This window comes from Mirounga leonina, unplaced genomic scaffold, assembly GCF_011800145.1.
Source record: "Mirounga leonina isolate KUSES-001 unplaced genomic scaffold, KU_Mleo_1.0 Mir_94, whole genome shotgun sequence".
Lineage (NCBI taxonomy): Eukaryota > Metazoa > Chordata > Mammalia > Carnivora > Phocidae > Mirounga > Mirounga leonina.
In genome coordinates, this window is record NW_023270855.1 from 57,001,743 (window position 1) to 57,023,437 (window position 21,695).

The following is a 21,695-nucleotide window of genomic DNA, read 5'->3' on the forward strand; positions in this document are numbered from 1 at the left end:
CTCTGTGGTGAAAGACTGAATGCTTTTCCCTACGATCTGGAACAAAGCAAGGAGGTCCGTTCTCAACACTCCTGTTCAGCACTGTACTAAAGGATTGAGCCAGTGCAATCAGACAAGAAAAATAATTTGTTTTTAAAGAGCGGGAGAAGGGTATTTAAACACCCGAAAGTTTAAAAAAATACATACTCTCTCTCAAAGTACTTTTGAGTCAGAGAAATCAAAACAAACATTGTAAATATTTTTTTAAGTAGGCTCCACACCCAACGTGGGGCTTGAACTCATGACCCTGAGATCAAGAGTCACATGCTATACCGACAAGCCAGCCCAACACCCTTGTAAATATATTTTTATTAACTATGTGAAAACAAAGCTAAACTGAAGGTCTCCTCTGGTTAAATTCCTCACCTTGGAGGCTCCAATCACTCACATCTCAAATCAAGTATCAGGTTCTCAGAAAGGCCCTGAGGTTGGTCCCTCTCATATTATCTATCACAGCAGCATCCTCTTTAAGTCCCCAAGAGCACTACCAAAATATGCAATTATTTAATTAAAGTATGTAGTTAGCTGTTTAATGTCTATCCCGGCCCCTCACTCCATCATGGGTCTGGCTACACAATGAACCAGGCTCCCTGCGAAATGGAAAAACAGTGTACCCGTGACACCCCATGTCAGCTAGTCCTCAGAATGGGATGAAAGCGACAGACACTGCCCCAGATAACACATTATGCCCCAGCATACATTCTGCATCCAACTCAAGATTGTTCAGAGCCGTCAAGGAACATCCATCAGCCCAATAGGGTCTACACGGACTCCAGATGAGGGATCTCTACTTTGGAGAAAGGCAACAACACCGACGTGATCAGGTGCCACTTAATTGAAAGATCTGACAGGCAACCATCCTCATCAGCTCCAGAGAGAGGGAAAGATTCAGATGAAAGTCACATGGCTTCCAAGGAGAATTTAGAAAACACAGCTCCCCTTGAACAGGTTGTTCAAGTTCAAATCCTGGCTCTGCCACTTTCTAGTCGTCTGACTTTGGACAAGTTACCTTATTTCTGTTTCCGCTTCTGTCATACAGAGATGTGAACAGCTACCATCTCATGGGGTTGTTCAGATTAAACGAGGAACCACATATAAGAGCTAGAGTGATGCTGGAAATACAGCAAGCAACCAGTAAATATTGACGTTGGTGGTAATGATGCACATCAGAGCTCGTGGTCTCTGCTCTGCCAAGTCCCACCACACAGTTGGGACTTCTCCCAGGCCATCAAAGGCTGCTTCACTGACCTACTGCACTGTATCCTTCCCATCATGGCGTCCACAGTCCTCCCTGACTGTTCAAAGCCGTATCCCTTGGCATTGTCTGATTTCTACTGATTACCATTACAAAATGGCAAATACCAAACAAAATAGCAAATTGTTTGGCAATACCAAACAAAATGGCAAAAGGCAGAAAATCACACATAATCAGATAACTCTGACAAATGAACTCCGTTCATTCTTCCACATCTCTGTCCGGCCTTTGTCCACTTATGTACATATTTTGACTTCACTGGATAGAATCACACGTACTATTTTGCACTCTTTATTTTCCACTTTGCACCCAAAGCTCCTTCTGTGTAAGCATACATTCTGCATTGCCATAGCAGGACAAGAAACAAGTTAGGACCTAGCCAAGTGACCAACAGGGGCAGAATGACTATGTAAAATATTGAAACCGATTATTGAAACAATAATACTGAAGTTTCAAACAAAAGGTTGAAACAGAATACTTTTTGTTTCAACAACTAAATTAATGTGACAATTCTTAGCAAAATCCCACTGCATGTTAGTGTTCACATTTATTAATCTCTTCCAAAAGGACAGGCATTGGGCATAGCTCAATGGCAATTCTCCCCATTAAAAAGGTCCCTTCTCAGATCTGGACTTCAGTGTTTTTCTTCAAGAATGTGGCATACACCTACTTCTTTTCAAATAGTACATCACAAGGGCAAAACCTATCCACACTTAAGTAGTAGAGTGCTAAAAGTTACTTTACAGAGCAGCAATAATCTCTAAAATCCAATAAGGTAGCTGCTCTGATAGAAAGCTTTCCCACAATCAATTATTTTATAGGTTTTCTGACTAGTGTGAGTTTTCTGATGGGTGATAAGGGATGAGCTCTGGCTGAATGCTTTCCCACATTCATTACAGCTATACGGTTTCTCTCCAGTGTGAGTTCTCTCGTGCCTAACGAGGGAAGACCTCTGGCTGAAGGCTCTTCCACATTGATTACATTCATAGGGGTTCTCACCGGTGTGAGTTCTCTCGTGTTGGTTAAGTGAGGAGCGATCACTGAAGGCCTTTCCACATTCATTACATTCATAGGGCTTCTCACCAGTATGCGTTCTCCTGTGCAAGATCAGGTAAGAACTCTGGCAGAAGGATTTTCCACAGTCTTTGCATTTATAGGGCTTTTCCCCTGTGTGAATCCTCCGGTGCTGGGTAAGAGACGAAATCCTGTTGAAGGCTTTCCCACAGTCACTGCACATGTAGGGCTTCTCTCCAGTATGAGTTCTCAAGTGTCGTGTGAGGGTTGAGCTGTGCGTAAAGGCTCTCCCACATTCCTGACATTCATATGGTCTCTCTCCTGTATGTATTCTCTGATGTTCACTCAGGGAATGCCTCCGATTAAACATTTTCCCGCAGTGGTAACATTCATAGGGTTTCCCCACTGTATTAATTGTGGTGTGTGTCCTAAGAGCCATACCATGATTAAATGACTCCCCACTTTCTGCATGCGTACAGATTCCAGTTCTTTTGTGTTGAACAAAGGGACTGTTTGGGCTGATGTCTTTTCCACATTCATTCCCTTCACAGGGCCTCTGGTCTGAATATCCCATCTGATGATGTTTTAAGAATGGATCAGCTACCAAACTCTCAATATCAAGATCACAGTCATGGAAATGTTTTCCTACAAAACCTCCTTGTGATAAAGCAAGGTCTGAGTTCATACTACAGGTTTCCCCAAACTCATGCCAGGCAGTGGACTCCTTTGGAGCAAATGCCTCTGCTTGGGTATATGCCATTTGCCTCAAAAGCCTGTGGGAGTCTTCATGGTTCTCCTCCAGCTGACCACATGCCCAGTCTTCTCTGGAGAGCTTTATGATATTCATACCACTGGCTGGTTCTTCCTCCAAAACCACCTTCTTATAAATTGACTCTTGGCTTTTCAGACTAGTCTCCAAATCTGAAATAAATTAAGGCGGGGGGGGAGACATTTAACTTAATAATAGTGGGACCAAAGTACTTCCAACATACACAATGCACATGTGAATTCATGATTCATGTTCAAATATCAGCATTCAACATGGGGGAAAACAGGAAAAGATCCTAAGGACAGGAAGCAGTGTAAGAAGCTGGACAATGATGAAAAATGGGAGAAAAAAATGTAAATACAGAAGGAATGGTTCTACAAAGGAGGGAGAAGGAATATGGCAGAGAGAAAGAATCATCAAGAAAGCAGACAGGGAAGAGAGGTAAGAAGAAATACAGGTAGAATAGCTTCAAGAAAGAAATGGGATATCTTAAAAAAAAAAGAAAAAAGAAAAAAAAAAAAAGAAGTGGGATATCTTTTCTCTGCACCCACAGCGGGTGGTAGAAGCTAGTGCATAGGGCAAGGTTGCCGGAGATGAACCGAAGGTATCTGAGAAAGAGCAGCCAAAGAGCTCAACCTTCTCCTTATAGAGTTCCGGCCTCTGTGGAGGGATCTCTGACCTGCAGTCCCCAAGATGCCACCCCCACTCAATGGCTTGTATCTGCCTGGCTCTCACCTGAACAGGAGGTTTGGGGAGTTCCTTGTGGCCCCATCCACATGGCTTCTCCTGGCTCCAAGTGGGAAGGCACCACTGGTAGAAAGAGTGGACACCCCACCCGTGGGGAAGGACTGGTGGCCCGCGAGGTCTGCATTGGGGAAAGTGTGCCATCGTCAACGCCTATATCAGAACTTTGGTTCTTCAAGGCTCCTGAAAGAGACAAGAATACACTGGACAGGTAGCACGTTGACCAAGCTGGAGATTTTATTTTCCTAATTAAAAACCTGTGGATTTTACATTTCCCCGAGAAAAATCTACAAATGGCCAGCAAGCACATGAAAAGATGTTCAACGTCATTAGCCATTAGGGAAATGCAAATCAAAACCACAGTGAGACATCACGTCATACCTACTAGGATGGGTATGATTTTTTTTTAAAGAGCAAAAGCAGAAAATAAGTCTTAGAGAGGATGTGGGAAAATCAGAATCCTTGTGCATGGCTGGTAAGATGGTGCTGTGAAAACCAGCTTGGTGGTTCCTCGAAAAGGTAAACAAAGAATTACCGTTGGACCTAGCAATTCCACTTCTGGGTATGGACCGAAGGTTGCTGGAAGCAGGGAGGCGAAGTACTATTTGCACACCCACGTTCACAGCGACCAAAAAGTTGAAACAACCCAAGTGTCTATCTATGGACAAGTGGATAAATAAAATGTGGTCCATCCAAACAGTGGAATATTATTAAGCCATAAAAAGTAATTAAATTCTGACACCTGCCACGATGTGGAGGGACCCCCGAGGACACTGGGCTCAGCGACAGGAGCCAGACCCAGAAGGACACATCCCGCAGGACCCCACTCCCAGGAGGTCCCCAGAGGAGTCCCGTCCACAGAGACAGAGAGGAGAGGGTGGGAGCCGGGGCTGGGGCAGGGGGTGGGGAGTCCGTGCTTCGTGGGGACAGAGTCTCCGTGTGGGGACATGGAACGTTCTGGAGACGGAGGGTGGGGGTGGGAGTCCGTGCTTAGTGAGTATAGGGTTTCTCTCTGAGGTGATGAAAAGGTTTTGGAAACAGCACTGAAGGTCCGACAACATTTTGAAGGTAATTACTGCCTCTGAATTGTATACCTAAAAAATGGATTAAGAAGGCAAATTTTACTTTACATGTATTTTACAACAAAAATTTTTTAAGGGTGACTCTGTAGCCAAGAGGACTCAGGGACGTTCTCTCGGACTAAGGTGCGAGGTGCGTCTCAACAGCAGCTCGGACAATCACACAGCGAAGAAATCAGGCCATTGTCTGCGTCGAAGAGCCCAGCGCACCATGAGCCCACAGGGACAGGAACCACGGCCGCCGTATTCACCCCACAAACCCCCACTTCCTAACCCACTCGGGACGCGGCGTAGACGCTGAGTGAGCGTGAACCGAGGAGCGGGTGGATGCGCGCTGCAGGTCTTACCCAGGGCGGCCAGGTTCGCCCAGGTGTCCAGCATCACCTCTCTGTAGAGCCTCCTCTGCGCGGAATCCAGCATCGCCCACTCCTCCCGGGAGAAGTCCACGGCCACATCCTCCAAGGTCACCAACTCCTAAAACGTCACATCGGTTCTGCTCAGGCACGCCCCCGCCCCATCCGCGGTCACAGGAGGAACGCAGAGGGAGGTGGTCCACATGGAGTGGGTGCCCAGCCCAGAGGTCAGACTGCCAGCGCAGGGCGGCCGTAGGGGCACATGCGGCCCATTTGCTGCTGTAGTTGTTAAGATTGATTGATTGATTGATTGATTGTCAGAGAGAGAGAGTGTGCACAAGCAGGGGGAGCGGCAGACAGAGGGAGAGGGAGAAGCAGGCTCCCGGCCGAGCAGGGAGCCCGATGCAGGGCTCGATCCCAGGACCCTGGGACCATGACCCGAGCTGAAGGCAGATGCCTCACCGACTGAGCCACCCAGGCGCCCCAATATTAAAAGTTTCTGTGTTTCTCCCACCCAGAAGAAAAAAGTTAGCACCCAGGGCTGCCACAAAATTTTAGATAAAGTGGGGGCGCCTGGGTGGCTCGGTCGGTCAAGTGTCCAGCTCTCGATTTCGGCTCAGGTCATGATCCCAGGGTGCTGCGCTCCCCGTTCTGTGCGGAGTCTGCTGGAGATTGTCTCCCTCTCCCTCTGCTCCTCCCCTGTTTGCACTCTTGCCCTCTCTCAAATAAATAAATAAAATATTTATTTTAATTTTTAGATAAAGTAGGAAAAAACAGGCTTTTTTCCAGGCCAGCAGCTGCTGCTGCAACCTCCCCCAGACCCCCTCACATTCCTGCTGCCTTCTTCCCAGGGAGCTCTAGGGTTAACCCTGCAGCTGCTGAACTCACTGCAAGGCTTTGAGTAAATCTGCAATTAAATAAAAAGGAAAACAATTTTAATGGCTTTGAACTTTGTGACTATTACATATGGATGTACAATTAGAAATGAGTGTGAAATATCACTTCGTATTTATTAAATAATATATTTATATTTAATATTTATAATAAATAAATATTGTTTAAAATTATATATATAATTATATTATTATAATTCCATAATGGATCATCTCAATTAGGGAAGACTAGGGAAAAAGTCTCAGTGGGACACAAGTTCTTTGTTTTTTGCTGCCAGGTGAGCAGGTTAAAATGTAAGCTCTTTAAATACTAAAAACAGGGCGCCTGGGTGGCTCAGATGGTTAAGCGTCTGCCTTCGGCTCAGGTCATGATCCCAGGGTCCTGGGATCGAGTCCCACATCGGGCTCCCTGCTCCTTGGGAGCCTGCTTCTCCTTCTGCCTCTCTCTCTCTGTCTCTCATGAATAAATAAATAAAATCTTTAAAAAAAAAAAAAATACTAAAAACAAGCCTCCATGACTCATGATTTTTATGACTTACACCTATCGGAGAACAACATGAAGAGAGAGGAGATCCCCAGATGGAGAAATGCCGTTAGGGTTTTAAAGACTCAGGTCTGAGCCACTAAGGGGCTCGTGATCCCGCGTGGCCTGGAGAGATGAGGACCCTCCAGCCTGACCGCCTCGGTCTGAGTGGCTCCATTTATGTGCACATGAAGACAGACAAGACGAGAACGGCCACGGCCCGGCCCTGTGGCATCTCAGCTTTGCCGCTGCCGAGGGACAAGCCGCTGGCTTTGTTTGGAACCCTGACCTCACAGGTTCTGGGCCCAGCACGGGCTCCAAGCTGAAACCTCACAACGTCCCCAAGGGCTGTGTCAGGCCTGAAGCAGGTGTGCCTGCAATGACCAGGACTTCGATGCGGGGGCCAGAGCAATTGAAGACCTCTCTCCAGGGGGCCCCAATAGGACATCACAGATACTGACTGGACATCTGGGTCACTCACAAATGACCCCAGGAAAGGGCTTGTTCTCCGAGGGACCACCCGAACCCGAGCTGTTGGTCACCTCTGTATTTCTGATGCAGACACTGATCACGTTCCCAAAGCTGTGAGTTAGGGGACAGGGACCCTGCCTACTGCTCTCTACAGATCTGCTGTCCCAGCCGATAGTGGCTTCTGCTCCCCACCTCTCTCCTGATGCTCATGCCCCAGAAGGCAGCTTCCCATCAAATGCAGCTGTCCTCAGGCTTAGGAAGGAAAGGACCCTGACACCTGCCACGACGCGGAGGGACCCCGAGGACACTGGGCTCAGCGAGAGGAGCCAGACCCAGAAGGACACATCCCGCAGGACCCCACTCCCAGGAGGTCCCCAGAGGAGTCCCGTCCACAGAGACAGAGAGGAGAGTGTGGGAGCTGGGGCTGGGGCCAGGGGTGGGGAGTCTGTGCTTCATGGGGACACAGTCTCCGTATGGGGAGATGGAAAGTTCTGGAGACAGAGGGTGGGGGCGGTCGCAGGACAGCACGAGCTATGTACTGAAAGTGGTGAATTTCATGTTGTGTGTATTTGACCACAATTTTGAAAATTATTTTTAAATAAGGAGGATAGGGCACCTGGGTGGCTCAGTTGGTTAAGCGACTGCCTTCGGCTCAGGTCATGATCCTGGAGTCCCTGGATCGAGTCCCACATCAGGCTCCCTGCTCGGCGGGGAGTCTGCTTCTCCCTCTGACCCTCCTCCCTCTCATGCTCTCTGTATCTCATTCTCTGTCTCAAATAAATAAATAAAATCTTAAAAAAAAAAAAAATAAGGAGGATGGCGCAGCTCTTCCCGCCATGGGGGAAGTGCAGGGTCTTCAGGCCACAAGGACGCGCTCCCAGCCCAGGAAGGAAGCACAGCTCTCCTGTGGGGAAAGGTGTGCTAAATCCAGCGTATGCCTCTCCTTAGACATCCAAGAAGCAGGGGTACTCGGACCCAGATGCTCATGGGCAGTGCTCTCTCGGTTCCCACATAGCGAGGAATGCAAGTCTGGTAGGAGCGCTTCCCCTGACACACCGGGCATCTTCAGGGCCGGAGGAAGTCCCCACTCACCTGGGGCCATGGGGGCAGGTAGCCAGCAGCCATTCTCTTCTCTTAGGAGCAGTTTCCAAAGCAGGCAGAGCTGCGGGAGGAGAAGGGACCGTGAAGCCCAGGCCCAGACCTGTCCCCAGTCCCCAGATCCTGGGCCCGGAGACCTCTGCAACCAATCCAGGTGTCCCCCAAACAGTGTGGTCAACAGAAGCCAGGACAGAGGCCATGGGCCTTAACGGCTCCTTAACCCAGGCTCCGACGGAGAGACTGAAGGTCTCGGAAGCTTATGGAATGCACCCACTCCATTGCAAAGCAGTGCTGGGGCCACTGAAACAGATGACCACATGCTGGGAGGCTTAAGACCACAGAGACTCACTCTCTCACATCCTGGAGGTCAGAAGTCAGATCAAGGTCTCAGGGCTGCGCCCCCGCCAGCAGCTTCAGAAGAGGGTCCTTCCTGCCTCTTCCAGGTTCTGGGCACTCCAGCTGGCCCTGGGCTTGTGGCCACGTCCCTCCAGTCTCTGCCTCCATGGTCACGTGGCTGTCTCCCGAATCTGTGTCTCTCTTCTTATGAGGACACCAAGTCGTTGGGTTAGGCCCGCCTACTCCAATATGACCTTGCCTTCACTAACACCATCTGCAAAGATCCTATTTCCAAATAAGCTCACATTCTAAGGTGCCGGGTGGACATGAATTTTGCGGGGAACACCATTCAACCTAGCAGGACCACCCAGGCTCAAACTCTGGAAGGCTCAGTTCAGAGCCCACAGGCGCCCCCACCCCGGGCGTGTCTCAGATTCACGTCTGCCTTCCCACAGCCCAGCTGGCTCCCTGGACTCGCTCCCTGACCCAACTTTAGTTGGGCCACTCTGAACCCTCCTTTCAACCAGGCCTTGACCTCTGAGCTTCTGAGTTTAGTTCTGCATTACCCAGTTTTAGCAAGAGCCCCTGCCCTGTGTCTGATCCCCTGGAGAGCTGACCGGTCCCCCCATCCCACAGCCACGTGGCGTGGGGATCACCCAGCCTGCCTGCAGCAGCAGCCCCATCAGCTCTGTTTAGCCAGAGCCCCCCTGATGTGTCCTCTTGGCAAGTGCCTGTCCGCTGACCCCCTCCTGCTCCCTTGCCACATGCCCCGGCTTGTCCACGCTGCATCAGGGATGGAGCCCAGGTCCACCGGGAGGTCTCTCCCCCCTGCCACAGGGCCTGAGCAGACTCTGTTTCCAGCACGCTAACGAGTGTCTGGCTCTGGCCCTCAGTGACGGCATCCTGAAGCAGTCCCCACTCTGTCCCCACTCACCACAGGTGAGCCACCTGCCCCCTCTGGGTGTGTCATCCATGTGTAAACTCTAAACTCTCACGCAGACTCACGAGGAATGAATGGACACTTGTGATGGGCTTGATCTGGATTCCTGGATGAAAACTTCAAAAAAATCACTCCCCCCCCCATTAACGGACCATCACCACAGGAACACCCCAGTAACCATCCCTGCAGACAAGACCCAGCGATGCACACACTTCGTTACTGGGGAGATTCCAAGGAGAGGCGGGACATTGGTCATGCCTCCAGAATATGTTGATTAGCACCCTGGTTTTAACACATCTGTAAATCCTTCCATGTTTCTCGTCCAGGAGGTGGAGCTCCGCCTCCCCAGACCCCTGCTTTCCATGTGGGTTGACTCGGTGACTTGCTTCCAGCAAACACTGCAGATCAAGGGAGACACGGCAACCCTACTACTGGAGAAACCTGTCAGACCCCACCCGAGCTGGGTGATCGAGGCTGGAGTCACCGGCGACACGGACTGGACAGCAGATATGCCCTGATGTGACATGACACCACTGGGATACCCTCCCCCCAAACCATAACCCCAGTGTAATTGTGAGAAAACATCAGACAAACTCAACCCACGGGACCTTCTACAAACACCTGGCCAGTGCTCTTCAAAAGCGCCAAGGTCATGAAAGACAAGGAAAGTGTGAGAAACAGTCACAGACTGGGTGAGCCCAAGAAGGAAGGCAAGGTGACAAAATGTCCTGTGGGCCCCTGGATGGGTTTCCTGGGCCAGAAGGAAGATGGTAGTGGGAAATCTGGGGAAATCTGAAAAAGTCTGCCATCTAGTTAATAGAACAGAACTAGCGTTAATCTCTTGGTTGGTTGAGGTTTTTTTTTTTTTTTTTTTAATAGTGTGTGGTAAGAACACCCAACATGAGATTTATCCTCATGACCCATTTTAGGTGCATGACGCCCTATTGCTGACTCATCTTGCTGAACCGAGACCTGATGCCGCCCGCCCCCTCCCGTCCACGCTCCGGGTCGCATCTTGGTTGCGATCAACGCCCCACAGTGAGGTGTCGATGACATGAGGAGAAGCATTCTCAGTAAGGGGTAAGGCGGTGTTAACCCTGGGGTACTGCAAATTGGTTCTTGGGGTGGGGAGGGGAGGTCAGAAGAAGTGTTCTTTTTATGTATAAGGCACAGATGCCTGTTCAGTACAGAGGCGGATAATGCACACCTACACATAATGCGTTGTTTGGTATCGAAGGTCTGGGACAACCCCGCATCCAGCAAGTGTGCGGGGCCATTCCTCCCACGGTGTTTGCTCACTTCACGTCTCTGTGCCACGGCGATCTCACGAGCTCGTCATTACTGTGGTTGTTATGGAGATCTGTGGTCGGTGATGATGCCTTGCGGAAAGCTCAGATGACGGTTTGCATTTATTAGCAATAAGGGATTTTTAAATTAAGGCACGTACACGATATTTTTAGACATCATGCTACCGCACACCTAACGGACTCCAGGTCAGTGTAAGCATAACTTTTACGCACCCTGGGAAACCCGACAATGCACGCGACTCGCTTTATTGTCGGTGGTCCGGAACCAAACCTGCAGTATCTCCAACGTAAGTCTGTGTACATGTAACTGTTGTTATGGGCTAAACGGTGTCCCCTCCAAATTCATACCTTCAAGTCCCAACCACAAGACCTCAGAAGGTGACTGTATTTCAAGACAGGGCTCTTAACGAGGCAATTAAGTCAAAATGAGGTTGCTAGGAATGGGCCCTGGTCCCATAAAACCCATGTCCTTATAAGAAGAGAGGACTGGGGAGGGGGGGCGCCTGGGTGGCTCAGTTGTTAAGCGTCTGCCTTCGGCTCAGGTCACGGTCCCGGGGTCCTGGGATCGAGCCCCGCATCGGGCTCCCTGCTCAGCGGGGATCCTGCTTGTCCCCCTCCTTCCTGCTGGTGCTCTCTCTGGCTTCCATCACTTTGTGAGAGATGCCAATGGGGGAAGCTGCGTGATGGGTACGGGGGCTCTGCCCCACTTCTGCAACATCCTGTGAGTCTATAATTAATTCACAATTAAACATTTAAAAAAATAGTAGCCTCCCGCCAGAAGACTTTCACACAGAAGGGCGACTGGGACACAAGAATCCCCACAAGGTTCCTTGGGGCGAGGGCAAACGAAGAAGCCGGGCTGCTGCATGAGGGGGGAGCTGTGGAAAGGCACGGGGGGCTCCATGCGCCATCTGCATGCCTCTTCCCCAAATCCCTTCAAAAGAAAAAGCTCACTCAAGTAAAGATACTTCTCCCAAGGTGATACTCAGATGACGGAACGGCACACAGAAAGATGCTCAACGTCGCGAGTCATGGGGGAAATACAGATTAAACCCACAGTGAGGTAACACGTCACCCCCAGCAGGATGACTAGCGTCAGAAAGGCAAGAACAGGGGCTGGGGAGGACGGGGAGAAATGGACGCCTTGGGCATGGACAACGGGGCCGCCGCCGTGGAAGACAGTCTGGCAGTTCCTCGAATGGTTAAACACAGGTAACATGGGACCCACGCTCTCTGCCCAAGAGAAACAAAAACATACGTCCACACAAACATCTGTTCACAAATGTTCACGGCAGCGTGACTCGCAGTCACCCAAAGGTGGAAGCAACCCAAAGGTCTGTCAACAGATGAATGGGTAAACAAATGTGCTCCGTCTACACAGCAGATTGTTATTCAGCCTTAAAAAGAAGTGCAGCCCTGACACGCTCTACGTGGACCGACCCCGAGCCCACAACGCTCAGGGAGGGAACCAGACACAGAAGCCCCATGGGTGTGAGTCCACGTGTGTGACACGTCTCCAGAACAGGCTCATCCATGAACAGGAAGTAGATCTGTTTTTGCCACGGGCTAGAGAATAGGGCTGGGAGGTAACGGCTCACGGGGACAGGGTTTCTTGGGAGAATGATGAAAGGATCCAGAATTAGACAGACATGGTGACTGCCCAACTCTGTGCATGAACTGCATACCCTAAATGAACCAACTGTATGGGATGTGGATTACATCTAAATAAAGCTATTACCAAAAAAATAAAACTAACAAACCTGGAAAAAAAAACCTTAAATATACATAACTATATATATAACACACACACGTAATGTATCGCAAGATGGCCAAAAGCTGGCAAGGATATACACCAAACGGTATCATGGCTAACTCCAGGAAGGACCAGTAATTGTTTAAATTATCAAGGAAGGGGCGCCTGGGTGGCTCAGTCGTTCAGCGTCTGCCTTCGGCTCAGGTCATGGTCCCAGGGTCCTGGGATCGAGCCCCGCATCGGGCTCCCTGCTCCGCGGGAAACCTGCTTCTCCCTCTCCCACTCCCCCTGCTTGTGTTCCCTCTCTCGCTGTGTCTCTCTCTGTCAAATAAATAAACTAAAAAAAAAAAAATTATCAAGGAAGACATGATCTGTGATGCCAACCTCTTTTGCAAACCATTTATGAAGTGAAACTGAGATAAACTAGAACAAAAGCTTGACAACCTAAGCAGGGAGCCGACTCACCGGGAGCACGTGGTCTCAGCTCTGCAGGGCAGAGGGCCGGCCGGCCAGATGCCCGGGGCATCAGGTGTCTCTCTAGGACACATGTGCTCCACCCTGAGCAGGCACCTGCTGGTGAAAACACTGCCCGGTGCTGAGTCAGGTGCTCTACAAGATACGCTCAAGTCCTGACCTTCCAGTACCCGTGAAAGTGACCTTTGCAAACAGGAAATTTGCAGATGTGACTAAATCATCCTAGAGTCAAGCAGGCCCTGATGCACGATGATGAACGGTGTCCTTAGAAGAGACACGGACACACAGGGAGAAGGCCATGTGGCAGTGGATGCAGAGACGAGTGACACAGCTTCGGGCCAAGGGACGCTGAGGGTTGAGAGGGACCCTCAGAAGCTGGAAGAGGCAGGGAGCATCCTCTCCTCGGGCCTTCGGAGGGAGCAGGGCGCCGCCGACCCTTGACTTCGGACTTCCGGCCTCCAGAATGAGAGAGTGGAGGTTTCTGTTGCGTTGGCCACACAGGCTGTGGTGCTCTGCTCCGGCCGCCCCAGGACAGTCACAAACACCAGAGGTGAACAGAGAGGGAGGGCTCTGGTCCTCGCCTTAGCCTTGTTGCCCGGGAGCTTCTTGCAGGGGACGGAACGCATCTACCACCAGGGCCCCATGCTGCATGCGGTTCCGTCTTTGCTCTGGGGACACTCAGCTCACAGCAATGGGTCCAAGTCCCCCGGCCCCTTCCTAGCTCTTCCAGACCAATTCTCTGCCAGCCTCTAGAAGTTTGAAGACCCTCCTAATCGTGGTGCATGTCAGTGGCCCCTTTCGCCTGCCCCCTCCTTTGCACATGGCTCAGGATTTTCCCTCTCAATGTTTGAACCACAGAAACTCATCCTTGATCCACAGGAAAGGCCGGATGAGGCCCGATGAGGACTTCCTCACAAGAACAAGGAAATGCACTCCAGGGAAGGGGAGAGACTGGAGGGCTTGGTGCTGGGACACTGGCAGAATGGTCAGCGGCTTCCTCCTCGCCTGGCGGGTCAGCTGGGCATAAACGGAGTGGACCCTCGATACCACTAGAACCACAGGGCCACAGGGTAAGGGAGGGTCTCCCCCCAGATATCACCCACGGTCCCCTAGGGACAGCCATTCCCAAATGAGAGCTCGCTGGTGTCGGGGATTCCATCCGCCCGAAGAGACTCCGTGTGCCACGATGATGTGCCCTCCTGAGGCCCTAGGATGCTGCACACAATTAAATACACACCCTGAGAGGAGTGGGGAGCGCGGGACACAGATGCTGGGGGTGAGTCTCTCTGGTTCTTACCGTCTGACCCTTCGGGAATTCATTCTGCTATCCAGTGAGCAGGGATCTGACTCAAGTGTCTTTCCGGATAATTAACGTAGGGTCTCCCCCGCCCCCACCCCACCCCCCGGGCGCTGGGGACACGGGCTGGACCCTTCTCTGGGGCGGGCCGTCCGGGCGCTGCGGGGGGCTGAGCAGCACCCCTGGCCCCACCCCTCGATGAAAGGCGCTCCGCCCCCCGCCCCCCGGCATGACAACCACCAATGTCCCCAGACACTGCCCAGGGGACAGACACAGGCAGAATCGCCCCGGGGAGACCCCTGGCTAGCCCAGGCAAGTCCGGGCGTTCCAAGCCCTCTGCCTTCAAGAGCAAACGTGTTCATTCCATCTCCCTCCAAGTCTGGGCGGGACGAGCTGTCGTCCGCTCCCGGCAGCGCGCGCCCCCGGGGGTCTCACGCGGGGGCTCCCCGCAAGGAAGCGCGGGACTCTGCCGTTCCGGGAGCTGGGCGGCCTTTCCGACGGCCCCTGCCGCCTCCACGGGAACGCCGAGACCCCGTCCCCGCGCGGACCCCCGCCCGGACCCCCGCGCGGACCCCGCGCACCTGGCTTCGGGCGCGGCCGGCCAGGAGTGCGCGCAGCACCGCCTGCGGCGACACCGCCCCAGGACGGGCGCAGGTGCCACCGAGAGCGCAGCGCTCGGGCGCCGCCGGCTCCCACCGGGCCCGCCGCGCCGACGCGCTCCCCGTGCCAGTCCCGGACCCCTCCTCCCTCCGGCCCGCGCCCCCGCCCCGTTAACTCACGCCGCGCCGCGCCGCGCCGCCGCCGCCGCCGCCGCCGCCCCCGCACGCGCGCCCGGGACGGACGCGGCAGTGCGCCTGCGCACCACGCGGCCGCGAACTACAAGTCCCAGGAGCTGCGGGCGTGGCGCTGGGGGCGGGGTCCCTCCGTCCCTCTGGGGCAACGAGTCGAGTCACAGCGCCATCAGCGGGCGGGCGGTGTCTCCGCAGGACGGAGAAGCTTCCTGCCCAGCGGCAGGTGCGCCCAGCGCTTGGCCTCTTCCTAGGTGAGGGAGAAAACGGGAGCGATGTATTTGGCACGATGCCTGAGACATAAAGATTTGCCTATTTATTAACAAGTTATGTAAGGGCGCCTGGGTGGCTCAGATGGTTAAGCGTCTGCCTTCGGCTCAGGTCATGATCCCGGGGTCCTGGGATCGAGTCCCACATAGGGCTCCCTGCTGGGCGGGGAGCCTGCTTCTCCCTCTGCCTCTCTCTCTCTCTCTCTCTCTCTCTGACTCTCATGAATAAATAAAAATAAAACATTAAAAATAAATAAATAAATAAATAAATAAATAAACAAGTTAAGTAAATATGTAATCCATTTTTTACTTGGTAAAACTGTTCTAAGGATATTTATTAGTAGTACTGATAGATTGACTTGTGTTATTAATAATATGTTGAAATAATAGAACTACCATAATTAATATATTAATGTATCATAGATTCATAATATATATTGTTATAATTAACTATGATATTCTGTATAATACAGTAAAATGTAACCATCTAATGATAAAATAATATCAATAAGTTATCTAAATATGTGATCAATTATACATTTTAAAAATTATGATGATGGGGCGCCTGGGTGGCTCAGTTGGTTAGGCGACTGCCTTCGGCTCAGGTCATGGTCCTGGAGTCCCGGGATCGAGTCCCGCATCGGGCTCCCTGCTTGGCGGGGTGTCTGCTTCTCCCTCTGACCCTCCCCCCTCTCATGTGCTTGCTCTCTCTCATTCTCTCTCTCTCAAATAAATAAATAAAAATCTTTAAAAAAAATTATGATGATGATTATTGGCCCAAACCATGATATGTATTATATGTCTTTCAGTATACTATTGTTTTTCTTTTTCAAATGTTTATTTAAATTCTGGTTAGTTGATGTATCATGCAATATTTGTTTCTGGAGGGGCGCCTGGGTGTCTCAGTCGTTAAGCATCTGCCCTCGGCTCAGGTCATGATCCCAGGGTGCTGGGATCGAGCCCCACATTGGGCTCCCTGCTCAGCGGGAAGCCTGCTTCTCCCTCTCCCACTCCCCCTGCTTGTGTTCCCTCTCTCGCTGTGTCTCTATCAAATAAATAAATAAAATCTTTTTTAAAAATTCATTTCTGGAGTAGAATTCAGTGATTCATCACTTACATACAACACCCAGTGCTCATCACAAGTGCTGTCCTTAATACCCATCCCCCACTTAGCCCATCCCCCACCCACCTCCCTCCATCAACCCTCAGTTTGTTCTCTATGGTTAAGAGTCTCTTATGTTTTTTCCCCTTCTCTCTTTTTTTGTCCTTCCATATGTTCATCTGTTTTGTTTCCTAAATTCCACATATGAGTGAAATCATATGGTATGTGTCTTTCTCTGACTGACTTATTTTGCTTAGCATAATACATTTTAGCTCCATCCATACCGTTGCAAATGGCAAGGTTTCATTCTTTTTGATAGCTGAGTAATATTCCATTATGTGTGTGTGTGTGTGTGTATCTCATATATATATATCTCACATATATATATCTCACATCATCTTTATCCATTCATCAGTTGATGGACATTTGGGCTCTTTCCATAGTGTGGCTATTGTTGATAGTGCTGCTATAAACATTGGCGTACCCCTTTGAATTAGTGCTTTTGTATTTTGGGGGTAAATACCTAGTAGTGCAATTGCTGAATGGTAGGGTAGTTCTATTTTTAACTTTTTGAGGAACCTCCATACTGTTTTCCAGAGTGGCTGCACCAGTTTGCATTCCCACCAACAGTACAAGAGGGCCCTTATTTATTTCTCTTTCTCACTCTTTTTCTCTCTATGCAATGGCCAAGCCCTGTGCTGCGTGTTTTTCTTTATAGAAGAAATAGGGTCCCCTGAAATGGAGAGAAGTTGACAACACTTCCTCATCAACAGGCACTGCGGCAAAATGGATTAGGATCTTTTCTCCAGAGTTGCATCTTACTTGTTTCAAGCCTGAACTGGGAATCTAGTCTTCTAGTGGCTTTGGTTTAAGTAGAATAAACATCAGGTAGAAGGTCCCAGTGGTTGGATAAATTTGTGTCACATGTGGACCAAGCCAACTCAATAATAAACATAATGTGTGTTATGATTGAATGTTTGTGTCCCCTCCGCCAAATTCACAAGTTAATACCTAATTCCCAATCTGATGATATTAGGAGGTGGGGCCTTTGAGAGGTGATTATTAGGTGGAGCCATCACGGATGGGGTTAGTGCCCTTATAAAAGAGACCCAAAAGAGCTCCCTCGCCCCTCCCACTATGTGAGGACATGGAAGGAAGAAGTCAGCTATCTGCAACCTGGAAGGGGGTTCTCACCTGCTGGTGTGGGCACCCTGATCTTGAACTTCCAGCCTCCAGAACTGTGAGAAGCAAATGGTTATGAAAGACACCCAGTCTAGGGCCATTTGTTAAAGCCACCTTTACAGACTAAGACAATGTGTTAAATAATTTTCAAACCACTTTTCCAGTCTGGTTTTTCCAGTCTTAGCTTGTGGCATGGAAGATGTGCTGCCCAGACTGCCTTTAGGACTGGAGGACCTATTCCTCCTCATAGTTCTCTGAGCTGCTGCTGACCATCCTAAGTTTTCAGTCTTGCTTACTAAAAAAATAACAGCAGTGTGTTGAGTGATTTATATTAAATATAAAAGTAAATGGAATGAAAATAGTAGAAAGGCTGGAAAAGGAGAAATGGAAGTATACTATTGCAAGGTTCTTACACATGAAGTCCTATCACAAGAAGGCAAATTGTAACAGGTTAGATGTATACTAGAAACCCTAACATAGCTAACAAACTAAATATCAAAACAGAGTGATAGCTAATAAATCAACAAGAAAATAGGATACAATCATAAAAAATACTCAGTTACTGCAAAGGAAGGCAGAAGAAGAGGGTAAGGGTAAACTGAAGTGACTAGCATATAAACAGCAAGGCGACAGACTCAAAGTTACCCATACTAAAACTCACATTAATTGTTACTGGTTTAAATACCTGAATTAAAAAGTCAGAGATTGTCAGATAAGAAAGTAAGACCCAAAAATATGCTGGCTACAAGAAATACACTTTAAATATGAAGACCAAATAGGTTAGAAAGAACAGGAAATTGAGAGACACAGCATGCTAATACTAGTCAACAGAAGGTAAAAGTAGCTGTATTTCCGTCAAAGCTGATGTCAGAGCAAAGAATATTACCATGGATTAAAAAAAGGTCATTTTGTAATCATAAAAGTGTCAAATAAGTCAAGAGGACATAACAATCCAAAATATTTATGCAACTATTAACAGAGCTTCAAAATACACAAAGCAAAAATGGGTAGAACTGCAAGGAGAAACAGATATAGTTGGAGATGATTTTAGTATTCCTTGTAGCAGTCAGGGTTTCCAGAGTTACAGAGGGTGATTAATTTTTAGGAATTGTGTTATGTGATTGTGGGGGCTGGCAGGTCCAAAATCTTCAGGGAGGGCTAGAGACCCAAGGAAGAGTGAATGTTGCAGCTCAAGACCAAAGGCCATCTAGAAGGAGGATTCCTTCTTCCTTAGAGCTCAGTCTTTCCTCCTTAAGGCTTTCAACAGATTGAATGAGGCCCCCCACATTATGGAGGATAATATGCCTCAGTCAAAGTGGACTAATTTAAATATTAATTTAAAATTACCTCCACTGCAGGACACTTGGGTGACTCAGTCGGTTGTGTCCAACTCTTGATTGCAGCTCAGGTCATGATCTCAGGGTCATGAGTTCAAGTGCCATGTTGGGCTCTGCACTCAGCAGGAAGTCTGCTTGAGAGTCTCTCCCTCTCCCGCTGCCCCTCCCCCTGCTCATTCGTTCTCTTTCTCTCTCTCAAATAATCTTTAAAATAAATAAAAATAAAATAAAAATTACCTCCACAGCAACATCTAGACTGATGTTTGACCAAACAATGGGTACCATAACCTAGCCAAGAGGACAGGTAAAATTAATCATCACACCTCTCTCTCAATAATTAGTAGAACAATTAGGCAGAACATTAGCAAAGGTGTAGATTTAAACAACCCTATTGGGCGCCTGGGTGGCTCAGATAGTTAAGCGTCTGCCTTCGGCTCAGGTCATGATCTCAGGGTCCTGGGATCGAGTCCCGCATTGGGCTCCCTGCTCCTTGGGAGCCTGCTTCTCCCTCTGCCTCTCTCTCTCTCTCTGTCTCTCATGAATAAATAAATAAAATTTAAAAAAAATAAAAATAAAAATAAACAACCCTATCAACAAACTTGACTGGACTGCTATTTATGAGACACTCTGCCCAACACCAGCTGAACACACATTCTTCCCAAATGTACACAGAACAAATGCTAAGATACATTATATTCTGAGCCATAAACTTTTTTTTTAAGAAAGGGAAAGAGTGGGGGGAGGGGCAGAGGGAGAAAAGGAGAGAGAGAATCCCAACTCGGGGCTCGATCTCACAACCCTGAGATCAAGACCTGAGCTGAAATCAAGATTTAGACGCTTAACCAACTGAGCCACCCAGCCCCTAAAAAAATTTTTTGATACATCCAAAAGGATTCAAGTCGTACAAAACATGTGTGATTGGTTAATGATGTATACCACACAGTGTTCTCCTTCATGTTGCTTCCACTGAGTGAAAAATGGACCCCACTTTTCTCTTCCCCTTCAGATCACATATGGCCTTATGATCTGCCCTTAAGTGACAAAGGTCAGTTTCCATCTCTGTATCAGATGGCCTCCAGGGATGCTGCTCTGGCCCTGGGCATGGTAGTGTTGTTGCTGCATTTTGGCCAGACCTGGGTGGGGCTGTTTGTCTCAGATGATACGAAAGGGAAGTGGTTCCTCTGGGATCTGAAAGAGGAAATGGTCAGGAAAGCTCTCTGCACAGCCCACACAGAGAGGATGCCGACCACAGAGCAATTCCAGCCTTCCTCAGAATGGACTTTCCAGAGTCATCGATTTGACAGTCACGACTATTGTTTATGGGGACACAGTTCTCTGACAAACCTCCGCGTAGCTGGGTCGAATACTGTCACCACACAGAAGGTGTGGGTCACCCAGTGGGATTTCACCACCAGTGGGAAAGACTCCATGCTTGACGCTTTCCAAGGAACTCGCCTTTTCACACCAGAGCCACGAAGTCCCTGGTTTCTCACGTTTTATACAGACGGCTAACTGTTGTAAATACCCAGAAGATGTTGTCCTTAGTAAACTCTGGTGATTTTATTTCAAGTGCTCACCCCCAGGATCTGCCCGCAGGGTTCTGGAGGGACGCCCACGCCATGCGTCCTTGGAGGATACGCACTTCTTTGACAGCACCCTGTCTGGCTCCAGCTACCATGTCTACCATGCCAGGCATGCCGTGGCCCATGCCCCCCATGAGACGCTCCTCCCCCAACCGGAAATGGGGTCTGTGGGGAACTCGAAGAGGCTGATGTTGTTCCAACTACAAAACTGCCTCCGAGGCCTTTAGAGCCTCAGAACCTACAGTCCCTCGAGAATACCTGCGGTGACACTCTGTTCCCAGAAGGACAAAGGGGGCTCGGTTTTCGTGAACTGGTATTTTTCTCAAGAGTTGTAGGAGTATCTGTGGTTGTATTTTCTAGGCAAGGACAATGAATGCTTGATGCAGAAATGGCCATGGAGTAGATGGTGCCTCTGGGTGCAGAAGATCTTATAAAGCAGAACTCAGTGTCTATCCTTTGCTGCCAAGTCTTTATAACCACCCAAATCTACTTTGACCGGTAGAATGCATTTCCCAGCCATGATGTCTTTTACTGATGGTCTGAAATGATCCAAGTCCCCCTTTGTGCAACTACTCTAAAGAAGAGTTTATATACTTTCTTCTTTAACTCTGTGAGCACGTACAGGGTTAGTTATGGCTCTTTCCTTTTAACAAATTAAGACATTGGTTCTTTTTTTTTTTTTTTTTTTTAGTAATCTCTACCCCCAACATAGGGCTCAAATTCACCACCCCAAAAACAAGAGTCTCATTCATGCTCCACCAACTGAGCCAGCCAGGCGCCCCAAGACATCGGTTCTTTTTTTTAAGATTTTATTTATTTATTTGACAGAGAGCACAAGCAGGGGGAGCGGCAGGTAGAGAGAGAAGCAGGCTTCCCGTGGAGCAGGGAGCCCGATGTGGGGCTCAATCCCAGGACCCTGGTATCATGACCTGAGCCGAAGGCAGATGCCCAACCAACTGAGCCACCTAGGTGCCCCGACATTGGCTCTTAAAGGCTCACCTACCCAGGAGTTTTTAAATGTAGGTTTTATTGTTACTCAGGTATGGAGGGGCCAACAGATCAGGAGGCAGCGGCCATTGAAAAGACAGT

At 49.3% G+C, this 21,695-nt stretch overlaps 1 protein-coding gene across 4 annotated transcripts; it reads right to left on the reverse strand.

Moving 5' to 3' along the window:
* Positions 1–275: 275 nt before the first annotated feature.
* Positions 276–12,632, reverse strand: ZNF554 (zinc finger protein 554). 4 transcript variants are annotated; one of them, XM_034997460.1, is made up of 6 exons: positions 10,726–12,632; positions 8,588–9,912; positions 8,233–8,302; positions 5,248–5,374; positions 3,813–4,004; positions 276–3,229 (listed from the first exon to the last, which is right to left on the reverse strand). In XM_034997460.1, the coding sequence occupies exons 3-6, from the start codon at positions 8,263–8,265 to the stop codon at positions 2,055–2,057; spliced, it is 1,527 nt and encodes a 508-aa protein (XP_034853351.1). In that variant the 5' UTR covers positions 8,266–8,302; positions 8,588–9,912; positions 10,726–12,632; the 3' UTR covers positions 276–2,054. The 4 variants fall into 4 exon arrangements, with proteins under 4 accessions (XP_034853351.1, XP_034853352.1, XP_034853350.1 ...); XM_034997461.1 differs by lacking the exon at positions 10,726–12,632 and having other exon boundaries at positions 8,588–8,778; positions 9,509–10,360; XM_034997459.1 differs by lacking the exon at positions 10,726–12,632 and having other exon boundaries at positions 8,588–10,360.
* Positions 12,633–21,695: the final 9,063 nt, after the last annotated feature.

Excerpts from the sequence above, each read along its gene's own strand:
- ZNF554 (XM_034997460.1), bottom strand. The coding sequence starts at position 8,265 with ATGGCTGCTGGCTACCTGCCCCCATGGCCCCAG. Across the intron at positions 5,375-8,232 it reads ACCTGCCCCCATGGCCCCAG|GAGTTGGTGACCTTGGAGGA; the intron begins GTGAGTGGGGAC and ends GTGACGTTTTAG. Across the intron at positions 4,005-5,247 it reads GGCGAACCTGGCCGCCCTGG|GAGCCTTGAAGAACCAAAGT; the intron begins GTAAGACCTGCA and ends TGTCTCTTTCAG.